This window comes from Octopus sinensis, linkage group LG26, assembly GCF_006345805.1.
Source record: "Octopus sinensis linkage group LG26, ASM634580v1, whole genome shotgun sequence".
NCBI lineage: Eukaryota > Metazoa > Mollusca > Cephalopoda > Octopoda > Octopodidae > Octopus > Octopus sinensis.
In genome coordinates, this window is record NC_043022.1 from 13,270,151 (window position 1) to 13,294,625 (window position 24,475).

Below are 24,475 nucleotides of genomic sequence, written 5' to 3' on the forward strand. Positions count from 1 at the left end.
TACTGGTATTACAAGAAATTGAACAATTGTGACAAATTCCGAGTTATATGAAGTATATTTGAATAGAACAAGACTAAACAACATAAAAATACTTTCACAGGCAGAGGAAATAATTCACAGAACAAATTAATAAGAGGCTAAATATCTACGCTGTAAAAATGAAGTAAAAACCAACGTTTTCTTAAGAACCTCTAGAGTAAAAATACAAATGACAAAAATTTAATTAGAGTAAGCAACAATATTTCACTCCACTCCCTTGAAATGTTGAATTGGACTGGCTGAAAAACATTCACATGGTCTGTCTCTCACCCTCCCTCTCTCTCTATCTCTCTCTGTCTGACACACACACATTATGATGACTACAATTATAACCACTTAAACTAGAAGGTTCGGATATCTGAGTGAAATAATAAACGAAACAGTCAGTTGTAAGTGGTTTAGTCAAATAGTTGAATAAGCACAATGGTTAAAAGCAAAACTCTGATATCAAACAGTAAAAATCTTTGCCTTTTATCAACTTTGTTTTTATCTTTTCTTTCCTTTACTCTTTTATTCTTTTACTGGTTTCAGTCATTTGACTGTGGCCATGCTGGAGCACCGCCTTTATTTACTTTCTTTTTTTACTTGCTTCAGTCATTGGACTACAGCCATACTGGGGCACTACCACAAAGGGTTTTAGTCAAACAAAACCCCAGTATTTATTTATTCAAGTCTGGTTACTTATTCTATCGGTTTCTTTTGCTCAACAGCTAAATTACAGGGAAGTAAACAAACCAACATCTGTTGTCGAGTAGTGTTGGTGGGAACAAACACAAAGGCACACACAGACACACACACATGATGAGCTTCCACAGAGATTCTGCCTACCAAATTCACCCTGTTGGTTGACCTGGGACAATAGTAGAAGGCACTGGGCCAAAGTGCCACACAGTGGGAATGAACCCAAAGCAATGTAGTTGTAAGGCAAACCTCCTTAACCACACCCATGTTTACACCTATTTGATTGGAAAAATAAATAAATAAATAAATGAACAGAACTGATATAGGACGGAGAGTGCTTAAGATTTCCAATTCCCTTTCTATAATCAATATTATTCACCAATCATCTGAGAGTCAGAAAACCTTGAAAACATCCAAAAATATCAGTACTTACCCCCAGATTCAAACAATGAGATTCGTATTTCAAGAATATTGTAGTTATATTTACAATTACAAACTAACACTAGAGAGAGGGAGAGAGGGAGAGAGAGAGAGGAGCAGAGAGGAAGGTAAGCATCAGACAAATACAAGTTTTGAGGACAGAGGAGCCTGTCTAAGCTGTTAAAATGCTTCTCCTCTCAAGGCCATACAATCAACTGCTTTGTTATACAGAGACAGATAGAGGAAATATCATTTTCAGATCAAAATGCTTTCTCCTTTTAAAATTTAATGCAAGTGACTTTATATTGCATAATCTCTCTTTAACCAGCCGGAGGTACTTCTACATCAGTGAGACTAAACCTTCCATTTCAATGTGTTCCTCATCATCATTTAACACCCATTTCCAATCTTGGCATGGGTTGGGACAGCTTGACAGGAGTTGGCAAGGCCAGGGACTGCACCGGGTTCCAGTCTCTTTTGGCTTGGTTTCTACAGCTACATGCCCTTCCTAACGCCAACCACTTGACAGAGTGTCTTGTATACTTTTTACAGGGCACCAATCTTATTAAATTAAAACCTTCCGTCATATTCTTTTTAATTGAGAATTTTCCTGTTTAGTTATATCCAAAATACTAAATAAAGAATAGTTACCATATTTGATAGCATAAAGGACAAATGGCTACATTAGACACACCCAATCTCAACGGTGCATATTCAGGAAGAAGCGTTCAGCACATTAAAGCTTATGAGGAACACATTGAAATGTAAGGTTTAGTCTCACTAAGGTCAAACTTAGCATAGAGGACCTGGGGTAAGTTTTTTTTTAAACAGTTTTGAGGAAAAAGTGTGTCCCATCTGCCATCAAATATGGTAATTATTTTACTAAACCTTCAAAATTCTTGATTACTTTCTAAATCAATTAAAAAACACAGTGGGTTGTTTCATTAGAAACCTGATCATAAAAGGATCAAACTAAGCTTTATTGTTATCCGGGGTCAAAAGGAGCAGTGACCCAGGGTGCTGCTGGGGTTTCCAGGACAGTAATAATATTGGTCAAGGCAGGGATTATGCAGCACCTTGGGCAAGTGGCTTCTACGACAGCCCCAGATCAACCAATGCCTTTGTGAGTGAATTTGGAAGATGGAAATTGTGTGGAAGCCCATCGTGTGTGAACCTTTATGCTCATATTTCTCACTACCACTTGACAACTGGTGTGGGTTTGTTTACACACCTATATTGTAGCAGTTCAGCAAGAGGTTGACAGAATACCCAAACTTTAAGCCCTTCAAGGCAACATCCAAGCATAGCTGCAATCTAATGACAAACATGAATACACACACACACACACACATATATATATATATATATATATACACATATGCATACATCTTAGGCACACCCTCATGCCATTAGGAGACTGAAGAGATATAGATATTTGCTTTCATCAATTCAATAATGTGACTATCCTTGCAAATCTCTCTTTCTCTCTCTCATCCAACATGATGACATTACACACAACACAACTTTCATGTACAAAAACATCAATAAAAACTCAATAGCTAAGTCACTTTAGCATTGATCTGTTATCCATATCTTTTTCTCAGTCCACTTGGCTGCAGCCATACTTGAGCAATACTATGTGTATCTTTTTGTCAAACCATTAAATCACAGAGATGTAAACAAACCAACAGCAGTTTTCAAGCAGTTGGGGGAAAACACACACACATTACTTGTTTTGTGCATCAACAATGCAACTGATGGTTTCATGCAGAAAAATTATACAATTTTTCAAGCATTACACTTAAGAATGTCAGTAATTGGCCACACTGGATGGGACACAAAGAATGTAATTATCCACCAAATGCAGTGTTGAACACTCATTCTCAATATCCATCACTATCGTGCAGACTTCTGCAGTTTCCGCTTACCAAATTCACTAATTATGTTAGTTAGCCTAGAGTTAAAGTAGAAGACACTTGCCCAAGGTACCATGCAATGGGACTAAACCCAAAACCACATGGTTGCAAAGCAATCTACTTAACGATACAACCATACCTGCATCTATTGATATATATTTTACACAACGAGACCAAAGAAAGAGGATTTCTTCATTGAGGAACAGCAAATTCAGTAAATTAACAATTATAAACCAAGGGAAATTTTTAGCTGAAAGATGTTTGTAAATATTGTCAGTGGAAAATGAACTTAACAGTTCCAACAATATCGTAGAAGTACGTAATGTAGAAGAAATAAATTTTATTTGGCAGCTACTTAATTAGATGAGAATTAATTAAATAGGACTCGTCACATAACTCCAGACTAAATATTAAACAAGAAGATCAAAGACCATACTAATGAGTATTAGTTATCAATAAATATCGGAAATAGAATTAAAACTAGAACTGGAATGTGTTGGGTTGGCTTGGCACAGGGTAGAAACAGACAAGGAAAGTCTAATTTCTTAAGATGTAAAATCATTTATCAGATCATTTTAACATCATCATCAACAATGAAATTGAGATTATAAATTCAATATTTTAGTTAAGGCTGCTTATTTCACTTATGTTTTGAGAAAGCACAGTCACATTTTCCACCAACAATAACCATAAAGTTTAGGGAGGTACACAAGAAACTGATTATTATTAGAAAAATAGTGAGTTGGCAGAATCATTAGCACGCCAGGCAAAATGCTCAGCAGCATTTCGTCTGACCTTGCTTTTCATCCTTTCAGGATCAATGAAATAAGTACCAGTTGTGAACTGGGGTCAATGTAGTCAACTAGCCCCCCCACTCCTCAAAATTTTCAGGACCTGCCTATAGCAGAAAAGGATTATTATTATTATATGGTGACAAGCAGGTAGAACCATTAAGCACACTGGGAAAAATGCTTAGCAACACTCTGCCCATCTTTGCATTCTGAGTTCAAATGCCACCAAGGTCAACTTTGCTTTTTATCCCATGTGGGGGTGTTGATAAAATAAGCAGCAGCTGAGTGCTGGGGCTGACATAATTGATTTATCCCCTCCCCGCTGGTGTCAAAATTTGATTATTATTGAGAAAGGCAGGGAGCTGGCAGAACCATTAGTGAATAGGGCATTAATGTGTTCCAGCTTTCTATGTTCAAAGCCTCTCATTGTTTTGAGGTCAATAACTTAAATACCAGTTGAACAGTGGAACCATTGCAATCATCTATCCCACTCCCTTCAAAATTGCCAGCCCTTTTTGCCCAAATTAGAAAGGATTAGTATTATAATCAAATGCTGATTTTTATTATTTTGTACATAAATGTAAACCTTTGAGTTAAGAACAAAAATGAAACTAGTTCCTATTCACAATTCAGAAAGTGGTTTGTTGTCCAGCGATGACTTGTAACAGCAAAGGGATATTTTTTATGAAAAAACTCATCAGAGGATTAAAATAACATAAAAGGAAAAAAAAAAAAAAAAAAAAACAACTCCAAATGTAGGGAAAAAAAGCTTCAAAAATTTAATTAGAGAAAACTTAGAAAACAAAATGTCTAGTGAATTGATAATGTGTTGAAGATTAATTATTAGTTGAGAACTGTCTTCGTGAAGGTGTAAAAGAATAAGAAGAGGGGGGGAAAAAATAATAACTGGACCAAGCTGAGTTAGAAACCAAGTGAAATTCAATCTGGCGGAAAAAAGAGTGTCTAGAAAGTAGCATATTTAATAGCAATGGTACAATAGTGAAATATTAGAAGACTAATGAGAGAGAGAGAGTGAGAGAGAGAAAGAATAATGGCATGTCTTGATCTAACAGTGCAAGTGAGTAATGAGGTGGTAGGTAGGTAGGTAGGGCAGCCAGTTTCCATAGAGTAAAATCCTTTTGTAATGGGTGGTGGTGGTCAGTAAAATCCAGTTAATAAAGAATACTCCTACAGGCTGGTAGCTCCGTTTATAAATTGCATCACTCCGTGGGGTGGGGGAGAGAAAGAACCAAGAAAATACTCCATCCAGTTCCGGAATCTGCGAGAAACGGTAAGTCCAATGAAAAAGGATTGTTGTATTCCACGATGATGAAGTTGATGGTAAGTTACTCCAGATTTTATAATCACTCAAATGGTTGGACAGCAGCAGAAATGTTGTTTTTTTCAAAGATTATGGTGACAAGTTTACTTCCAGTGGCCTCCGAGTAAAATTCCATTGCCAGATTTGCATCAGAAATATAATGTAACTCCACAGCTCTTTTCAGACTATATTTCTAAAAATGTCGCAAATTATTAGGTTATATAATACTCCATAAATAAATTACGTGTCGTGGGTGTTGCATGGGGGAGAAAAAATCTTCCTGTTGGTATTCTTTAGACACAAAATCCTCATCTTCAAACTATATCGGTTATTCCATTTCTTTTATGTATTCTGGGAATTGGGGCATTACCCATTTCGTAAAGGTATTCCTCAAAGTGAGAAGGGGGGGTATGTGTGTGTGTGTATATATATATGAGTATATACTTATATATATATATTACCAAGTGGACATTTGTGTTGTAGTTTCCGGCAAATATTCTAACAGCAATATCCAAAAGGTAGCATCCAGGAAGATATTGCAACTATAAATCCGCAAGTATTGCCAAAAGCATATATCCAAAAATACCACAAGAGGAAACAGAAATATGGAGAAAAACAAAGGTTACCAATGAAAATTAAAAGAATTTTTTTTTTAAACTATCAAAATTTGGAAGGAAAAAAAAATATTCAAACAAAAATTTAGATTTACACAAGGTTTTCATTTTTAAAAAATACACAACAATGACAACTGAAACAAAATAATTCTAAAAAAAAGGAAAAAAATAATATAATGTCAAATATTGAAATAAGGGCAAAATATGTTAATTATTTAATTGCTGGAGTTGCTTACAGATCACTGCTGATGACAAAGAGACTTCATTTAATCACACTAGAAAATATTTCTCAACTACTTCATTAGTTTTTCTCAAAACGAAGTTAATTGAATACACGAAACAACTCATTTCATAGCTCCTGTTAGATATTAATTACATTTCGATATATGAAGAGAGATTTACCAACAAAACACACATCGGAGCTAATTCAGCCAAGCACACACCCATGTGTCCCCAATACTGAAATATCAACAGTACAGACACCGAGGAAGACGGACTTACTCTCCAGAAGTGGAATGCAATTGCTAATCAGGTTATCACAGTGAAAACCAATAAATAATAAAACTGCAACAATCCTGCACTAGATTTATCAATACATATTAATATTTGAAATCTTTTGCAAGTCTCCAAGAGTATTAAATAACTCGTTGAACAATAAAACTGTTTCATGACCAATAAATATAAGTCATAAAGCATTGCTACTTCAGTTGACAACAGATATTCTCTTCTGGAAACATCCTGTCTGAAACACAAACGTAATAAAAATTCGTCTTTGCTCATGATTGAAACACCTAAAGCTGTTTGATGCAACCAAATGAAGACATACAACAATGGACGCTCAAATGTAACCATCAACACTATTTTCCATCAATGTCAGTTGTAATCAGAAAGCCGAAGACCAAGCTAAATTTTTTCCCCCCAAATAATTTGAAGATGCAGCACAAATTTAAAGATATTTGTAGAACAACGAAACTTATAATTCTGCTATGAGAGAGAGAGAGAGAAAAAGAGAGAGCAAGTGAGCCTACATTTTGAATTTTCTAATGCCCGAAAGCAAGTTATTGCTGAACAAACTAATTCAGCCCTTTTGATACCAACCCACCTCAGATATCATTCTTGGTCCCAAGATACAAACTTCCTGTTTTAAAGATATCTAAATCAAAAGTGCCCGTCAAAATTTCATGTTAATTCATGTAATATTTCCCCCTCCCCCCAGTCATTTGGACATGAATAGCACAACTGTTGGACACATTTGATGGAAGACTGCAAACTACACCACTTAGATGAAAGTGATGTTTGTTTACAATTGCTATGTAATGTCAAATCATAAACCCACATATACAAATACACATTGGGTTTCTTTCAGTTTTCACCGAGAAAGTCCACTCACAAAAGTTCGGTAGGTTGAGGACTGTAGATGACACTTACCGAAGGTGCCCATGTAGTTGCAATGCAAACCTCTTAGCTTGCAGATCTAGATTTTCATTCAAGTTACATTAGCTTCTTCATGTCAGTATGGATCAGGCAAAAACTTATCACTGGGGCATTACTTTACAGCCAAACACTCCCCTTGTCGCTAACCAATTGCTGTTTTTGAAGTAAGGGACTTTTTTTGTTATTTCAGATTGTCTTGGAAAGTGAATAGCATACATTTTGTAAAGAGGGAATGTGAACACATTGTCACTGTTTTGCCAAAAGGTTTCATAAGATGAGACAAACTGTAAACATTTGCAGATACACACACACACACACACAAAACAGGCTTCCACAAAGTTTCCATCTACCAATTCTACGCGTGAGATATTTATTGATATGAGACTATAGTGGGAGACACGTGCCCAAGGTGCTCACTACATGGTATCTTGGGCAAGTTTCTTCTTTTATAGACCTATATCATCTCGAAACCATATGTTTAGAAAGTAAACCTTGTACTGACAACAACCATGTCCTGCACACACATACAGATGAGTACATAATATATTGCACACACACACAGATGAGTACATAATATATTGCACACACACACAGATGAGTACATAATATATTGCACACACACACAGATGAGTACATAATATATTGCACACACACACAGATGAGTACATAATATATTGCACACACACACAGATGAATGTCTACAACTTCATACATACATACATTACATATATAACATATGTATCATACGTTTTATATATATATATATATATATATATACACACACCTCTGTTTGTGTGTGACATGTAGTCAGGTTTGCTGATAAAGCTTTTGCATACAAAAAAAACTACGCACTACGATCAAGTAAAGCATGTTATTGGTGACTGGTGTCCAGAATTGAACTCTGTAAGATGCTCACCAATATAATTATGTTATGTACTACACCAACACACATCAGGGCCACATTTTTTTTTTTTTTTTTTTGTGTAGCTACGAACTGTACGTGTGTGGGTAAGGTTGTGGGGACGGACGGTGGAAGAAGATTTTTTTTCCGACCCAAAATTAAATCGTTCGAAAGCTACAACAAGGAATTATTTTGGCAGGAACCACTTCAGAAGTAAAAGGAGAAAATACATTGAGAAAAATAGCCTCATTGTTACACAATATTTCTGCTGACAAACTGGCTATGTGTGTGTGTGTCTGTGTGTGTATATATCCAACTACTTCAGCTGAAATGACACTAAGAGCACAGCATCCCAGTTTCTCACACAACTGCTTGCTCATAAAACTAGGCTAACTAAAAATTATAGGCAGGAAAAAATATACGAGGCAGTAAGAAAACATTTTAATAGCACAGAGCATGTTTTTCTCTCAGCAACACTCATCGTAATTAGCAAAGATTTTGGGTAAGCCGACCCGGCCCCGACTTCTTATAAAGATTTCTTGTGGCAAATTCGAAGGGTCAGTACTTCGTAAAACCCCAAAAAACCCCATACATGCCCCAGTTCAGGTATTCTTAGATTTAGCAGCTAAGAATATGAAGATGAGATCCTTCCCTCTTCTCATATCTTGTGTGTGTGTGTGTGTACGTAATATCAACATGTATATACACACACACATGCACCTGTCTATATATGTGAATACATACATACACACATACGTCAATAGACTCACGTTGATAAATGTGTATATATAATATATATATATATATATATATATATTATATATATATATATAGACAGGCATACATAAACATACACACAGAAACGTGTGTGTATATAGATATATATATAGACAGACATACATAAACATACACACAGAAACGTGTGTGTATATAGATATATATATATATAGACAGGCATACATGAACATACACATAGAAACGTGTGTGTGTGTGTGTATATATATATATATATATATAGACAGGCATACATAAACATACACACAGAAACGTGTGTGTGTGTGTATATATATACACACATACACACACATAGAAACGTATACAAGTGCACACACCTATGTATTTATACAGATGTATAGATACATAGACGTGAAGGGCACATGCTTATATGCATATAGTTAGTGTTGAATGGAGCATGTTCTATTCGCACTGGATACAGCTCAGAGCCTGTACTTTTAACATCTAACACACACATATGTATGTATATATATATATACACACACACATATATACACGTTCATTATGTTATGTGTATGTTGTTCGCATGACGAAGGGAGCCTGTTTATTATTTATTTTCATTTCCTTGTTCACCTAAAACATAGCCATCATCATCATCATCATCACCATCCAAACACTCTTCTCGTCCACCATATTTTACAGCCTTTTACTGTATTACAGATCTTCAATCAATTACATCTGAACACACAATATGTGTATGTGTGTACACATATATACATGTGTGTGTGTTTGTATGTATGTGCACGTATATATATATATATACATATATTAATAATCCACAATTATGTGTACATATATATAAATATATATATATATACACACACACATTTACATACATTACATATGCAGTTATACATATATATTCGCCCTTCTGTACTCACAATATTTGCATACACATATACACACTAACATATATGTGTATATATACACTGAATTATACACATATACATATTCACCCTTACACTAGCTATACACGCATACATATATACACTCACACATGTACATATGTACGTACACATACACATACATGTATACACATCCATATGCATACAATTATACACATACATATTCACCCTTACACTAGCTATACACCCATACATACACTCACACATATACATATATACGTACACATACATTACATGTATACACATCCATATGCATACAATTATACACATACATACAGGCACATAATCGCCTTTATATACTCATTTACATACACCCATTCGCATATACACATATATATTCACCCTTACACTAGCTATACACGCATACATATATACACTCACACATGTACATATATATATATATATATATATATACGTACACATACATTACATGTATACACATCCATATGCACACAACTATACACATACATACAAGCATACAATCGCCTTTATATACTCATTTACATACACCCATTCGTGTGTATATACACACATATATACACACCTGCCAGCCACTAATGTAAATTGAAGTGGAGCCGCTAAAAACGCTGTTATGGAGGGAAAAAATATATATATATTGGAAGAGTGAGTGAAGTGAGTGAGCAGGTATGATGTGGGCGAAGAGAAAAACCAGTTGATTTTCTGTTGATAAACATTAGGTGGGAATATAGATTTATATAAACACAGCAGATATGCAATGATTAGGCAGCGACAAAAATTTCAGACCATTTCGTTTGTGAAAACTCATCTAAACAGCCTCAAGCAATGGCGTTCAATAAAACAGACCAGAGAAACTCACTCACACTTGGCACCTCTTACTAAACACACTACTTACTGAAAACATATTTGTGTATATATTGAGATAGAGATAAATATACATACATACATACATACATACACATATAAAACACAGGTATATACATAAACATATATATACATACACAAACACAAATATATTCATATATGTACACACAAACATATACATAGGTATATATATACATACACAAACACAAATGTACATAAATATATATATATATACACACACACTAACACATACAAATATACACACACTAACACATACATATATACACACACTAACACATACATATATACACACACTAACACATACATATATACACACACTAACACATACATATATACACACACTAACATACATACATACACACACTAACACATACATACATACACACACTAACACATACATACATACACACACAAACACATATATATATGTATGTGTATATAAATATATATACACACACCAACACACATATATATATACACACACATACACACAAACACTCATACACGCACACAAACATATATACACATACAACTGTATGAATACTGAATACATTGTGTGTGTATATAAATATATCACACATTTTGTACCAGTGTGTATTAACAAAGGTGCTCATAATTCCCTGACTTGCGTGAGCGCGCGTATATTACACAAACACATCTTCGTAAATGTATATATTGTATTGTATTATATATATATATATATACGTACACACAAAGATATATATATACAGGCCTTGCACAGTCGCCATAATACACACACACAAAGACAGACAGACAGGTAGATAGGAAGATAGGTAGGTAGATAGATAGATATGTAGATAGGTAGGGAGATAGACAGATAGATAGATAGGTAGGTAGGTAGGTAGATGGATAGACAGATAGATACACAGGTAGATAGATAGATAGGTAGGTAGGTAGGTAGATAGATAGACAGGTAGGGAGATAGACAGATAGATAGATGGATAGATAGATAGACAGATAGGTAGGAACACAGGTAGACAGATAGGTAGGGAGATAGATAGATAGATATATAGACAAGTAGATAGACAGATAGGTAGGAACACAGGTAGACAGATAGGTAGGGAGATAGGTAGATGTGTGTGTGTCAACTTAATGAAATAAATCCTAGGGCAGACACTGTTCCATACAGCCAAAGACAGTAAGCAAGCTATTCTAAGGAGAGCCCAGCTCTGGTAGACATTCAAAGGAGTGGGTGTTGAATATGTACCAAGGAGAAGAGAGAGAGAAATGGTGCCTGACCTTAAAAAGGAGGGCAGGGGTACACTAGAGACAGAAAAGCAGACAAATATACATATAATATTAAATATATATACACACATATATATGTATGTATACACACATATATGTATTAATTTGTGTGTCTATGTACAGGATATAAGTAGATGAGTGACTTTAGGTTTGCGCGCGATTCTTCTATATATAAATTCTCTTCATATATTTGGTTAGTTGAGGCTAAATAGACCGCGGCCATGCTGGGGCACAGGCCAGCATTTCATATCTTGAGGCATTTTGCAAATGTACAAATATATATACATTCATATGAAGTAAAAACACTTTGTATATATGTATATATATATATATACAGTATACAATTTATGTATGCCATATACATCTTATATGTATAACCTATATGAGAATATATATACATTAATATATTATATATATACATGTTTAAAATAACATGCTGATATATGTGTGTGTGTATATATATATATATGTATATCATACATATAATTATGACATTCCATACATGTCATATTCTATATGCACACATGTATATACAGGTATACTATAAATTACATAGCGTTTAATGGAGCGCGATGTATTAAACACATGGGTGTATGGTGTATATGAGTGTATATATATATATATATATATATATATATATATATACACACAGGCAGAGAAAGGTGTATATGAAGGGAGGAAACACGTGCATCTATCCAAATATAAATTATAACATGTAATATACAGAAATAATCACACAGCATGTGTCTATTTGCTACAGTATTTTGGGTGAAATGAGGCCATTTTTAAAAATAATTATGAGATGAAGAATCAATCCATCTTGGATTTGTGTAGCTTGTTGTACAAGGGCAGATGGCCTGGTGTCTTGGCATTACCTCAGACATATATTAAGACACACGTGTATGTATATATATATGTATGTATATATATATATATATATATATATATACACACACACACACATATATATATGTATATATACATGTGTGCATACATGCTGATTGTTAAAGGACTTATAAACAGGTCACTTCAATACATGTATGCATTAGTATATACACATCAGTATGTATACACAGTTATACATACATATAAATAAATTGTAATACACATACATCCAAACATTCACACATATTTATATCAATTCATATACATTCACATATACACGAATCAACACACACACATATATATATATATATATATACATACATGAATTCACACATGCACATATACATACATCAATTCACACATTCACAATCAGGCAATCAAATTATACATACACACTTACACATCTACACGTACCTGGAATTCATACACAATGCCTACACAAACATACATACACCAATGTACACACACTCACACAGATCTATACACACAGCAATATTCATTATATCTATGATACTGGCCAATGTTTACATAAGCAACATGTTTCAATTACAACTGTTTCATGGAAAAGTTTACATGATTCATCCAAAATCAGCAGACATATACATATATTGTTGTATATTTCTATACATATTGCTCTCTCTCTCTCTCTGTATATATATATATATATATATATATATATATATATATTGATATGAGAGCAAAATGTGTGTTAATATATATATATATAGATATATATGAGAGCAAAATGTGTGTATGTATATATATAGATATATATGGAGAGCAAAATGTGTGTATAATATATATAGATATATATGAGAGCAATGTTTGTATATATATATAAGAGCAAAATGTGTGTATATATATATATGGGAGCAAAATGGTGTGGTGTATATATAATATATATATATATATATATATATATTCATATATGGAGGAGACAGAGAGATATGAAAGATGTCGACGTGGGTAAAATATCAGGCCACGCGATAAGAGTTTTGTTGGTAGTTCATTAGGTAAATGAGGCCTTGGAGATTTTTCATACTGGGTTAAGAACGTAGAAGTTGGCCATTAAAGTAATTTAGGGAGTCTGGACTGGGTTTAATGATGGCGGGTTTATTGAATTGCAGAGAGGACAGACATTCCACACATATGTATAATATACACACATCCACATGTCTATATATATATATATATAGATAGATAGATAGATAGATAGATAGATAGATAGATAGATAGATATATGCATGTGCGTGTGTGTGTATATATACAATATATATATATTTATACACACATTTCGGACAGTAATATGATGGCTATACAATATGTTTTAATGACCCTATAGAACTTATACGCACACAGTACATAGATGAGTGTGTATTGTATATATATATATACAACACCATTTAATAGCAACATTTTTTGTTATTAAAGCAAGTTAACCACACAACGCGTGTGTATATAAAATCTAGCTCAGGGGGACACACGTACACACACACACATATATATATATATTTGCATGTGACATGTCCCATATTATGAAGCCAGAAGACAGAGAAATAAGGTCTGGGGGGAAAATCACATGGCTAGTATATATGTGTGTGTGTGTGCAGTAGGGCACATGCTACACTCCCTCCCGACAACAATTATACCCGGGGTAGGACTAGGACTAGACTGAAAAGCCATTCAATGTCTCCCTACCGCCAATCAATGTCTCTCTGTCTCTCTCTACCTTTTACACATGGCCTCTAATCTAAAAGGCCTACGTGACTGACCAAAAGCTGTGGAAATAAGGACATATTTGACCGTCGGGTTTCTTGGTTATAAACAATAAAACTAGAAGGGGTTGAATGCTTATAATAGTGAATGGAGTTGGAAGATTGGGGAAAAGGAAAAATAAAAACGTGGCTGGAAATGAATCGGAAGTGGGGAAACCTGATTATCATTACATATATATATTACAAATATAAATACATATTCATTATTGTATATCTGTGTGTGTGTGCATTGTTTCATAACACTGCCATATGTACGTAATCACACATACATACAATGATTTTATTAGTGAATACATATGCAATATAGAACTGTGTGCGTGTATATATATATATATATATATATATAAACACACAAACACACACACTATTCCTTCCCGGTTTGTCGAAATAATAATTTTCAGTGAACAAAGAGAGACGGGTTACTTCCTGACTGACCCCTCTAAACTAAAGGGGTAGGGCTCACTTCCTCAACTGGGATTGTAACGCCACAGGGGGTTGGCAAAAAGACAAAGGTCAAACAGGCAGGATACTATAAAACTATAGAACCAAGGTGGAGGGGAGGGTCTAACACCAACTAATACTGTAACACTATAGAACCGAGAGGGGTCTTCTACGACATCAGGGTACTATGTTTATAGAACAGAAGTGGGCTCTGCTATAAACTGGAATTATATACGACGAGGTAGCTGGTACCTATAGGTACCAAGGTACCCCTCGTAGTACATGGTACCAGAGGTCAGTTACGGGCAGGTGTTCTGTTAGAAACTATGACGATGGCTTAACTGGCCGAGACTTCGAAGTTACTGTCAATAAACATAGTTGTTTGAAAATATATGTATGTAGTAAAAGCACTGGGCAAGTATCTTATTACAAAATGGTACTTATAGGGCTACTGTATGCAAAAGGTCACTACCAATAAACGATTGGTACTATATGCATATATATATATAACTATAGACACATATGTGAGCGTGTTGTATATATATATATATATATATATATATATATAACACACACACTACACACGTGTGTAATACACACACATAGATATATATCTACATATATATACATACACAAATAAAAAAAAAGCGATTCCCACCAAAATTCAAAACAAGCAAACTCCATATTTTGATTTGATAGTGTTGGTATATATATATATATACACACACACATATACGCATGTATATAATATAAATGCTTTCACTTGTGATATAAACTACATTATACACACACACAACAATCATCACCTTGTTATACATACATACACACACATACATATACCACACGTGTACAGTTCACTTTAGGGTGTCCTTGGGAAAGGCATGAACATCACAACCATCCCTTTATTTTAAATATAACACCTTTTTCATACATACAGAAGGCAAACCATCATAGAAGGTACTTTAGCTGGGTATATATACACATATATATATAATGGACACCCCATAGAAATGTAGGGGTGTGTATATTTAGCATTAGAGGAAGCTGTCTAGGGTAGGTATATATAATACAAATTCATAGGTTTCGTTGACAAGGGTATATGTCGTAAATATATATGCATGTTCAGTTGGTGGGGGTGTATATGCTATAAATATATACATGCATGTTCAGTTTGAAAGAGTGTATATGCTATAAATATACATTTATATTTAGTAGGCAGCGGAGTGTGTGGTGTGCAAATATATGTATATATATATATATATGGCAGGTGTGTATATGATGTGTGAATGTTATATACCAAACCTATATACATATATTCATGTATATTGAGCTAACAGAGCTGTGTAAATATATACACGAATATATTAAGTTAGCAGAGGTGTAGATGGTGTATAAATACATATACCGGACCTAGATACATATATATGCATATATACTTAGATAGTGTGGGTATATATATGTATATATATTATATATATAAACCACGTCTATACATATATGTCTGTAACTTACGCTAGCAGATGTGTATATGATGTAAATATACGTATGTATATTCAGTTGGCAGGGGATATATATGGTGTAAATACGAAATTATACGTGTATGTGCATGTATATTTATTTATATACACGTATGATTGTAGTAAGGGCTGGTGTTAATTAAGGAATTAAGGACTACAAAACATGTTTGTGTCTTGAAAAACTTCTTAATCAATAATAACAGAGGGTAATTAAACCAAAAATAATTTTAAAAACCCTTAAAAATATATCTTAATTAACATTAATTAATAACAATAACAACAATGGGCTGACTTAGGGAGATGCGAATCTATAATTAAGAAGGCAGACAGGGGTCAGTATATATATATATATTATATATATATATATATATATGGCAGGTGTGTATATGATGTGTGAATGTTATATACCAAACCTATATACATATATTCATGTATATTGAGCTAACAGAGCTGTGTAAATATATACACGAATATATTAAGTTAGCAGAGGTGTAGATGGTGTATAAATACATATACCGGACCTAGATACATATATATGCATATATACTTAGATAGTGTGGGTATATATATGTATATATATTATATATATAAACCACGTCTATACATATATGTCTGTAACTTACGCTAGCAGATGTGTATATGATGTAAATATACGTATGTATATTCAGTTGGCAGGGGATATATATGGTGTAAATACGAAATTATACGTGTATGTGCATGTATATTTATTTATATACACGTATGATTGTAGTAAGGGCTGGTGTTAATTAAGGAATTAAGGACTACAAAACATGTTTGTGTCTTGAAAAACTTCTTAATCAATAGTAACAGAGGGTAATTAAACCAAAAATAATTTTAAAAACCCTTAAAAATATATCTTAATTAACATTAATTAATAACAATAACAACAATGGGCTGACTTAGGGAGATGCGAATCTATAATTAAGAAGGCAGACAGGGGTCAGTATATATATATATATATATATATATATACAGGATGAAGGGGGAGGGCTGAGCAGGCCCAACACTTCGAAGTCACTGTCAACGCTCTTCTTGTTCGATAATAATATGTACTCTAGAGAAAAGTATTGAGTAATTTGCTCAATACTTTCAGGCTAATGTAAAACTGCTTAAAACTTGACATAAAAACAAACATTACAGATATATACACACAACTGTATGTATACATTCATATATACACACACACATATATATATACGCATACATCTACATACATATATATATATATGCTATATATACACATGCTTACATACATATATACAGACTCTTGGTATACATATGTGTGTATATATACACTTAAGGTATTTTTGTAGGGCAATATAAAAAAGCTAAAGCTTGATTAGTATACATACATAAATAGGTGTATATATATGTATGTATGTATCAATACATATTGATATGGATAACAAATAATAATAACAATACTGTCTACATTGTTTTTGTAACATGGCAATAATTCTTTTTTTTTTGCTTCTATATATACATACATAACATACAGACATACATATATAAATGTGGTATATATACACATTACAGGTATATATATATATACATACACAGACATACATATATAAATGTGGTATATATATATATATACATACATAACATACATAGACATACATATATAAATGTGGTATATATATATATACATAACATATAGACATACATATATATACACACATTACATATAGACATACATATATATATATACACACATTACATATAGACATACATATATATATATATACACACATTACATATATATATATATACACATTACATATATATATATATATATATACACACATTACATATAGACATACATATATATACACACATTACAGGTATATATATATATCATACCTAACATACATAGACATACATATATAACTGTGTGTGTAAATATATACCCATTACAGGTATATATATATAGGTGTGTGTGGTGTGGTGTATGTGTTGAAGGGGGGAAAATACTTACTTCTTGAAGTGTTCTGTGATTTTCTCCTTGGTAAGTTTCTCGGGTATGTTCCCAACCAGGAGATACCTCGTTTGCCGCACCATCTCTTTCCGCAAACTTCACTACATGATGCATTTACATGGCCATAGACGACAATAATAATAACAACAACAACAGTAGTAGTAATGATAACACTCGGTGGTGATAGTAGTAATAATGATAGTAGTAATGATGATAGTAATAATAATAATAATAATAATAATAATAATGATAGTCGACCACGATGCTGATGCTGCTGTTGTTGATGATGATGATGCTGATGCTGATGGTGATGGTGTGGTGGTGTTAATAAAGATGATATTAATAACAATATTGATAGTAATAATGATAATAATAATAATGGTAATACTACCACTACTGCTACTACTACTACGTGTAATGATGATGATAATAATAATGATGGTTTTTTTTTTTTGGTGGTGGTGTTGTTGTTGTTGTTGTTATTAATAATAATAATGGTGTGTGGCGGCGCGTGTGTGTGTGTGTATGTATATAATATATATTTAAAGTAAAAAGAAGACACACCACTACTACCACGGCGGCGACGGCGGCAATAATGATGATGATGGTGGTAGTGGTAGTAGTAGTGGTAGTAATAATGCTGGTGTGCTTTAGTAGTGATAGTAATAAATGGGTAGTAGAAATAGTAGCGGCGACGACGACGAGGGCGACGACGGTGGTGGTGGGAGAAGCGACGGCGACGGCGGTAGAAGTGGTGGTGGTGGCGGCGGTCGGTGTTTTTGTGTTGTTAATGGAAGCGACGGCGGAGTTGTTGGTGCCGGCGGTGGTGGTGGTGGCAGTAGAAGTAAATAGTGGTGGTGAGGGTGGTGGTGGTGGTGGTAGAAGTAATAGTGGTGGTGGTGGGGGTGATGATAATGATAATAATGATGATGATGACGGTGGTGGTGATGATGATGATGATGGTGATGATGATAAATGATGGATAATAATAATAATAATAATAATAACAACAACAACTTTGCTCACTAGCTGTAGTAGGTGCTCTACTAAGCTAGCTAAGCTAAGCTGGCTGGATGGATTGGAGGGATGGCTGAATGACGGGTTGGTTGGTTGGCGGCTTTCTCATACACACACGCGAAACACGCACGCACACATACGCACGAACGGTTACGCACATACGCACGCTAACGCACACATACGCATACAGGCACACGCACGCACGCACGCACGCACATATGCCGTACGCACACACACCGTACGCACACACACACACACACGTATCTACACGTACACATACATAGGCTGGCTGACTGACAGGCTGGCTGGCTGCCTGACTGGCTAACTGGTCTGATGATGGCGGCGGCGGCGACGGCGCGGAAGGTGGCGTGACAGTGGTGGTGGTGGTGGTGGTAGTGGTGGCGGCGGTAATAGTGTGAGTGTGGTGTGTGTGGCGTGATTAAGGCGGTGGTGGTGGTGGTGGTGGAGGGGGACACGGCGGCAAAACGATAGTAATGCTAGTAGTAGTGGTAGTAGTCGTGGTGGTAGTAGTAGTAGTAATAACAATAGTAGTACGTATAGTAATTGTAATAGTAGTGGTAGTAATAGAAAAAAAGCCTGGCTTATTAGTAATAGCGGCGGCGGCGAAGGGGAGGGAGGTGGTGGGGGGAGAGTAATAGTACTGCTGCCAGCAATTATAGTAGTGGTAGTAGTAGTAGCGGTAGTAGTGGTGGTAGTAGTAGTAGCACCAGTTGGTATTTCCAGTACAAGCGGCAGTAGTAGTAGTAGTAGTAGTTGTAGTTATGTGACTAGTAGTAGTAGTTGTGGTGGTGGTGGTGGTGGTAATAGTGAGACAGGGGCCATTGGAGGGGGAGAGGATGTCCGTAGCTTTATTTATTTTTCTCTGGCCATCATTCCATCCATTTCTCTCTCTCTCTCTTTCTCTCTCTCTCTTTCTCTCCCTCCCTTTCTGTCTTTCTCTCTCTCTCTCCCTCCTTTCTGTCTTTCTCTCTCTCTCCCTCCCTTTCTGTCTTTTTCTCTCTCTCTCTCACTTTCCTGACATACTTTCTCTCTATCCTCAGCTTTCTTTCCCCTCTTTAATTTACGCGCGTTCGTTCCTCACTCATTCTCACTCCCCGTCTTTCTTTTCCCCCTCAACATCTACCTGCTCCTCTTTCTCTCTCTCTCTCTCTCTTTATTTTACTCTCCCTTACTCTTTCACATTCTATTTATCCACCTATCTTTCTCTCTGTCTCTCTCTTTCTACTTTCTCTTACTATTTCACCATCCATCCATCCTCTCTCTCTCTCTCTCTCTGTTTTACTCTGTCTCTCTTTCCTCTTACCCCTTCTCTATCACAACTTTGCGTTCCCCATCCCCATCCACCTCCACACCACCACAACAGTACATCTTCCTGTTCCTCTATTTTACTTCTCAAGCGCTCCTCTCTCACTTACACTCACTCACTCACTCACTCTCCCCCTCTCTATTCCCATGTACCCCACACCCTCGCTCCCCACACACTGACACAATAAGTCTACATTCTCCTCATCCTCCTACCTACTCTATACTTTATACCTCTCTTCCATACACTTTCCTCCTCCCCCTCTCAATCTACTGTTTCTCCCTCTTTCTCTCTCCATTACATTTGTCCGTGTTCTTTTCCTCACAGGCTAATGGATTCGCTAGCCTCTTGCCATTTCTAACCAACAATACACAGACATTATATCTAATACATATGTATACGTATACTGTCTATATACTGCTAACTTGTATATATATACATAGCCAATATATAAAGATATACACATTTTATATATCTGTATTACATATATATATATATGCTAATTTGAAGGAAAGTTTTATATATATTATATAGAGAATGTGTACATATATATATATATTATATATATACATGCATATATATATATATTATATATATATATATATTATATATATATATATATATATACATACATATATATATATATATTATATATATATATATATATATATATATATATATATATATACATACATATATATATATATGCTAATTTGAAGGAAAGTTTTATATATATATATAGATAGATAGATAGATAAGGATGGCTACATATATATGGATATATGCTAATTTGAAGGAAAGTTTTATGCCTATCTTTCAAATTAATATACTTATGAGTGTGTATATATATGTATTTATATCCACACAAGTTTTCATTTACTTTGAAGTGTGTATTTATAAATTATAATACATAAATCCATATACTTATGTGTGTGTGTGTATATGTATATATAGACATGCATGCATACGTATACATAGACGCATATATATGCATCATTGTGTGTGTATACATAAGTATATATAAGTGAGACAAAACAATGTTTTCCACTTATTCTATATACACACGCTCCCACAAGCTGTGTAATATAGACATATACATATCTATGCAAAAACATAGGTATTTATATGTCCTATGTATTTCTACCCTTCTGGTGCTTTTGCGTACACAGTATATAGACTTATGTGCATGTATATATATATATATATATACATACATACATTTGTTTGTGTATGTCTATTATATATATATACATGTGTTTGTGTATGTATATTATATATATACATACATGTGTTTGTGTATGTATATTATATATATATATATACATGTGTTTGTGTATGTATATTATATATATATATATACATATATATATATATATATATATATATATATATATATATACACGATCTCCTATAGATGCTTACAATATTTTCTCTAAATTCCTATTTCCCAAATGAAGAGCTCGATACGCTGGTAATATTTTAACCATTACATTTTTCTTTCAGTAAACTTAACACATTTGCGATCAAAATCGCACAAAATAGAGACAGTAAAAATTTTTATTTCCAAATCATATTATATTTTATATATGTATATATATATATATGCAAAGGCGTGGCTATGTAGTAACGAGTTTCTTTTCCAACCACATGGTTCGGAGTTCAGTCCCACTGCATGGCACCTTGGACAACCTACCTTCGAATAAAGCCTTGCGAGTGAATTCGATAGACGAAAACTGAAAGAAGCCCGTAGTGTATGTGTGTGTGTATTCCCCACAAAAGCTTGACAACCGGTGTCGGTTTGTTTACGGCCTCGATAGAATGAGTACCAGGCTGAAGAAAGGATTAAAAACTCTTCAAAGTGGTGCCCCAGCATGGCCACATTCTAATAATTGAAACAGGTAATAGCTAAAAGCTAAAAGGTATCTCACAGCCTGTGTGTGTGTTTATGTCTCCAAGCGTGACCTTATGATATATACACACATATACACTCACTCGTATACATGACGACAATCGCTGTCTTTGGAGGAGAGAGAAAAAATATATAATAAAAATATCTCGCCACTCAATGGAAGGAATATTTAAAGACCTACCTACCTACCTATCCAGTTACCTAATAATCGATTCCTTTAGATATCAGAAAATCAAGATTTTCAGATCTGTTTGTCCTTTAGTATAATATCTCTACTTGCCTATATACATATATGCAGATATACTTATATGTATATATATATATATAGAAAGAGAGAAAAATAAATAGATATATACATACATATATATATGTAAATTTATAAACAACAAAAATTTATATATATATATAAGCAGACAGAAAAATTTATTGGTATTATATATCATATACTATTTTTATATGTAGAAAAAATAATATATATATATATATATATATATTTAAAAAATTTTCCCTTGTGAGGTGTTTTTATCTACTTGATAAATTCTTATAAAGATTTTATATATATTATATATATACACTACATATATCAGTATATATTAGTATATATATATACACTACATATATCAGTATATATTAGTATATATATATATATATATATATATACACTACATACATCAGTATATATTAGTATATATATATATATACACTACATATATCAGTATATATTAGTATATATATATATATACACTATATACATCAGTATCTATTAGTTATATATATATACACTACATACATCAGTATCTATTAGTGTATATCTCTATGTACATAAATTTATATGTCATCTCTGACAATATTCCTGTCTATTCGTTACTTTAAGTCTAATGGTACATTTTTCTATGTCCATTACAACAGCTCTGTATTGCATCTGTTATGAACTCAATTAGAATATCTGCTTCTACTGAAGTATTTATTTTTACATCACTATATATTTCTACCTATCCATCTATCTAAAACACTATACATGTATGTATGTGTGTGAACATATATGTTTCAATATCTTACTATCCATTAGCTTATATCTATTCTATGAATATATATATATATGTGTATATATTACTTTCACTCTGATAGTTTTTCGTCTTAAACCTCTTTGAAACTTTTTCTCTTGTGACTTCACCCAAAGTTTATGTATGTATGTTTATATACACACTTACATACATACACACACACATAGATAGATACACACACACACACACAAACATATATATATATATATACATACATCAAAGGGTTAATATATAAGATCCAAGGATCCTTAAACCTATATGTATAATATATATAATGTATATACATATGTGTATATATATATATGTATGTATATACATGTGTATGTATATATAGGTATGTTCATATGTATATGTGTGTGTATATTATATATGTATATATATACATATATATATATGTATATGTATATGATGTATATATATATTATTATATATATTATATATAATATATATATATATATATAATATATATATATATATATGTATATGAAAAAATACATATATAGTATGTGGGAGTCTTCACATTTCCCGTCTGGTCCTGATCCTATATACTATCACGCACTCATACACACACAAACGCGCCGAGTGGGATCGAAC

General features: G+C 33.6%; 1 protein-coding gene across 6 annotated transcripts in view; it reads right to left on the minus strand.

Moving 5' to 3' along the window:
• The window catches only part of LOC115224839 (msx2-interacting protein), a 169,475-nt gene extending 150,616 nt beyond the window's left edge, over window positions 1–18,859 (minus strand). For 5 of the 6 annotated variants that reach the window (XM_036513786.1, XM_036513787.1, XM_036513788.1 and 2 more), the window contains exons 1-2: window positions 18,783–18,859; window positions 18,568–18,746 (exon numbers count right to left, since the gene is read on the minus strand). In XM_036513786.1, coding sequence (XP_036369679.1) covers window positions 18,568–18,650 — 83 coding nt within the window. In that variant the 5' untranslated portion in view covers window positions 18,651–18,746; window positions 18,783–18,859. The other variant, XM_029795779.2, reaches the window with a different exon arrangement.
• Between the last annotated feature and the right edge of the window lie 5,616 nt (window positions 18,860–24,475).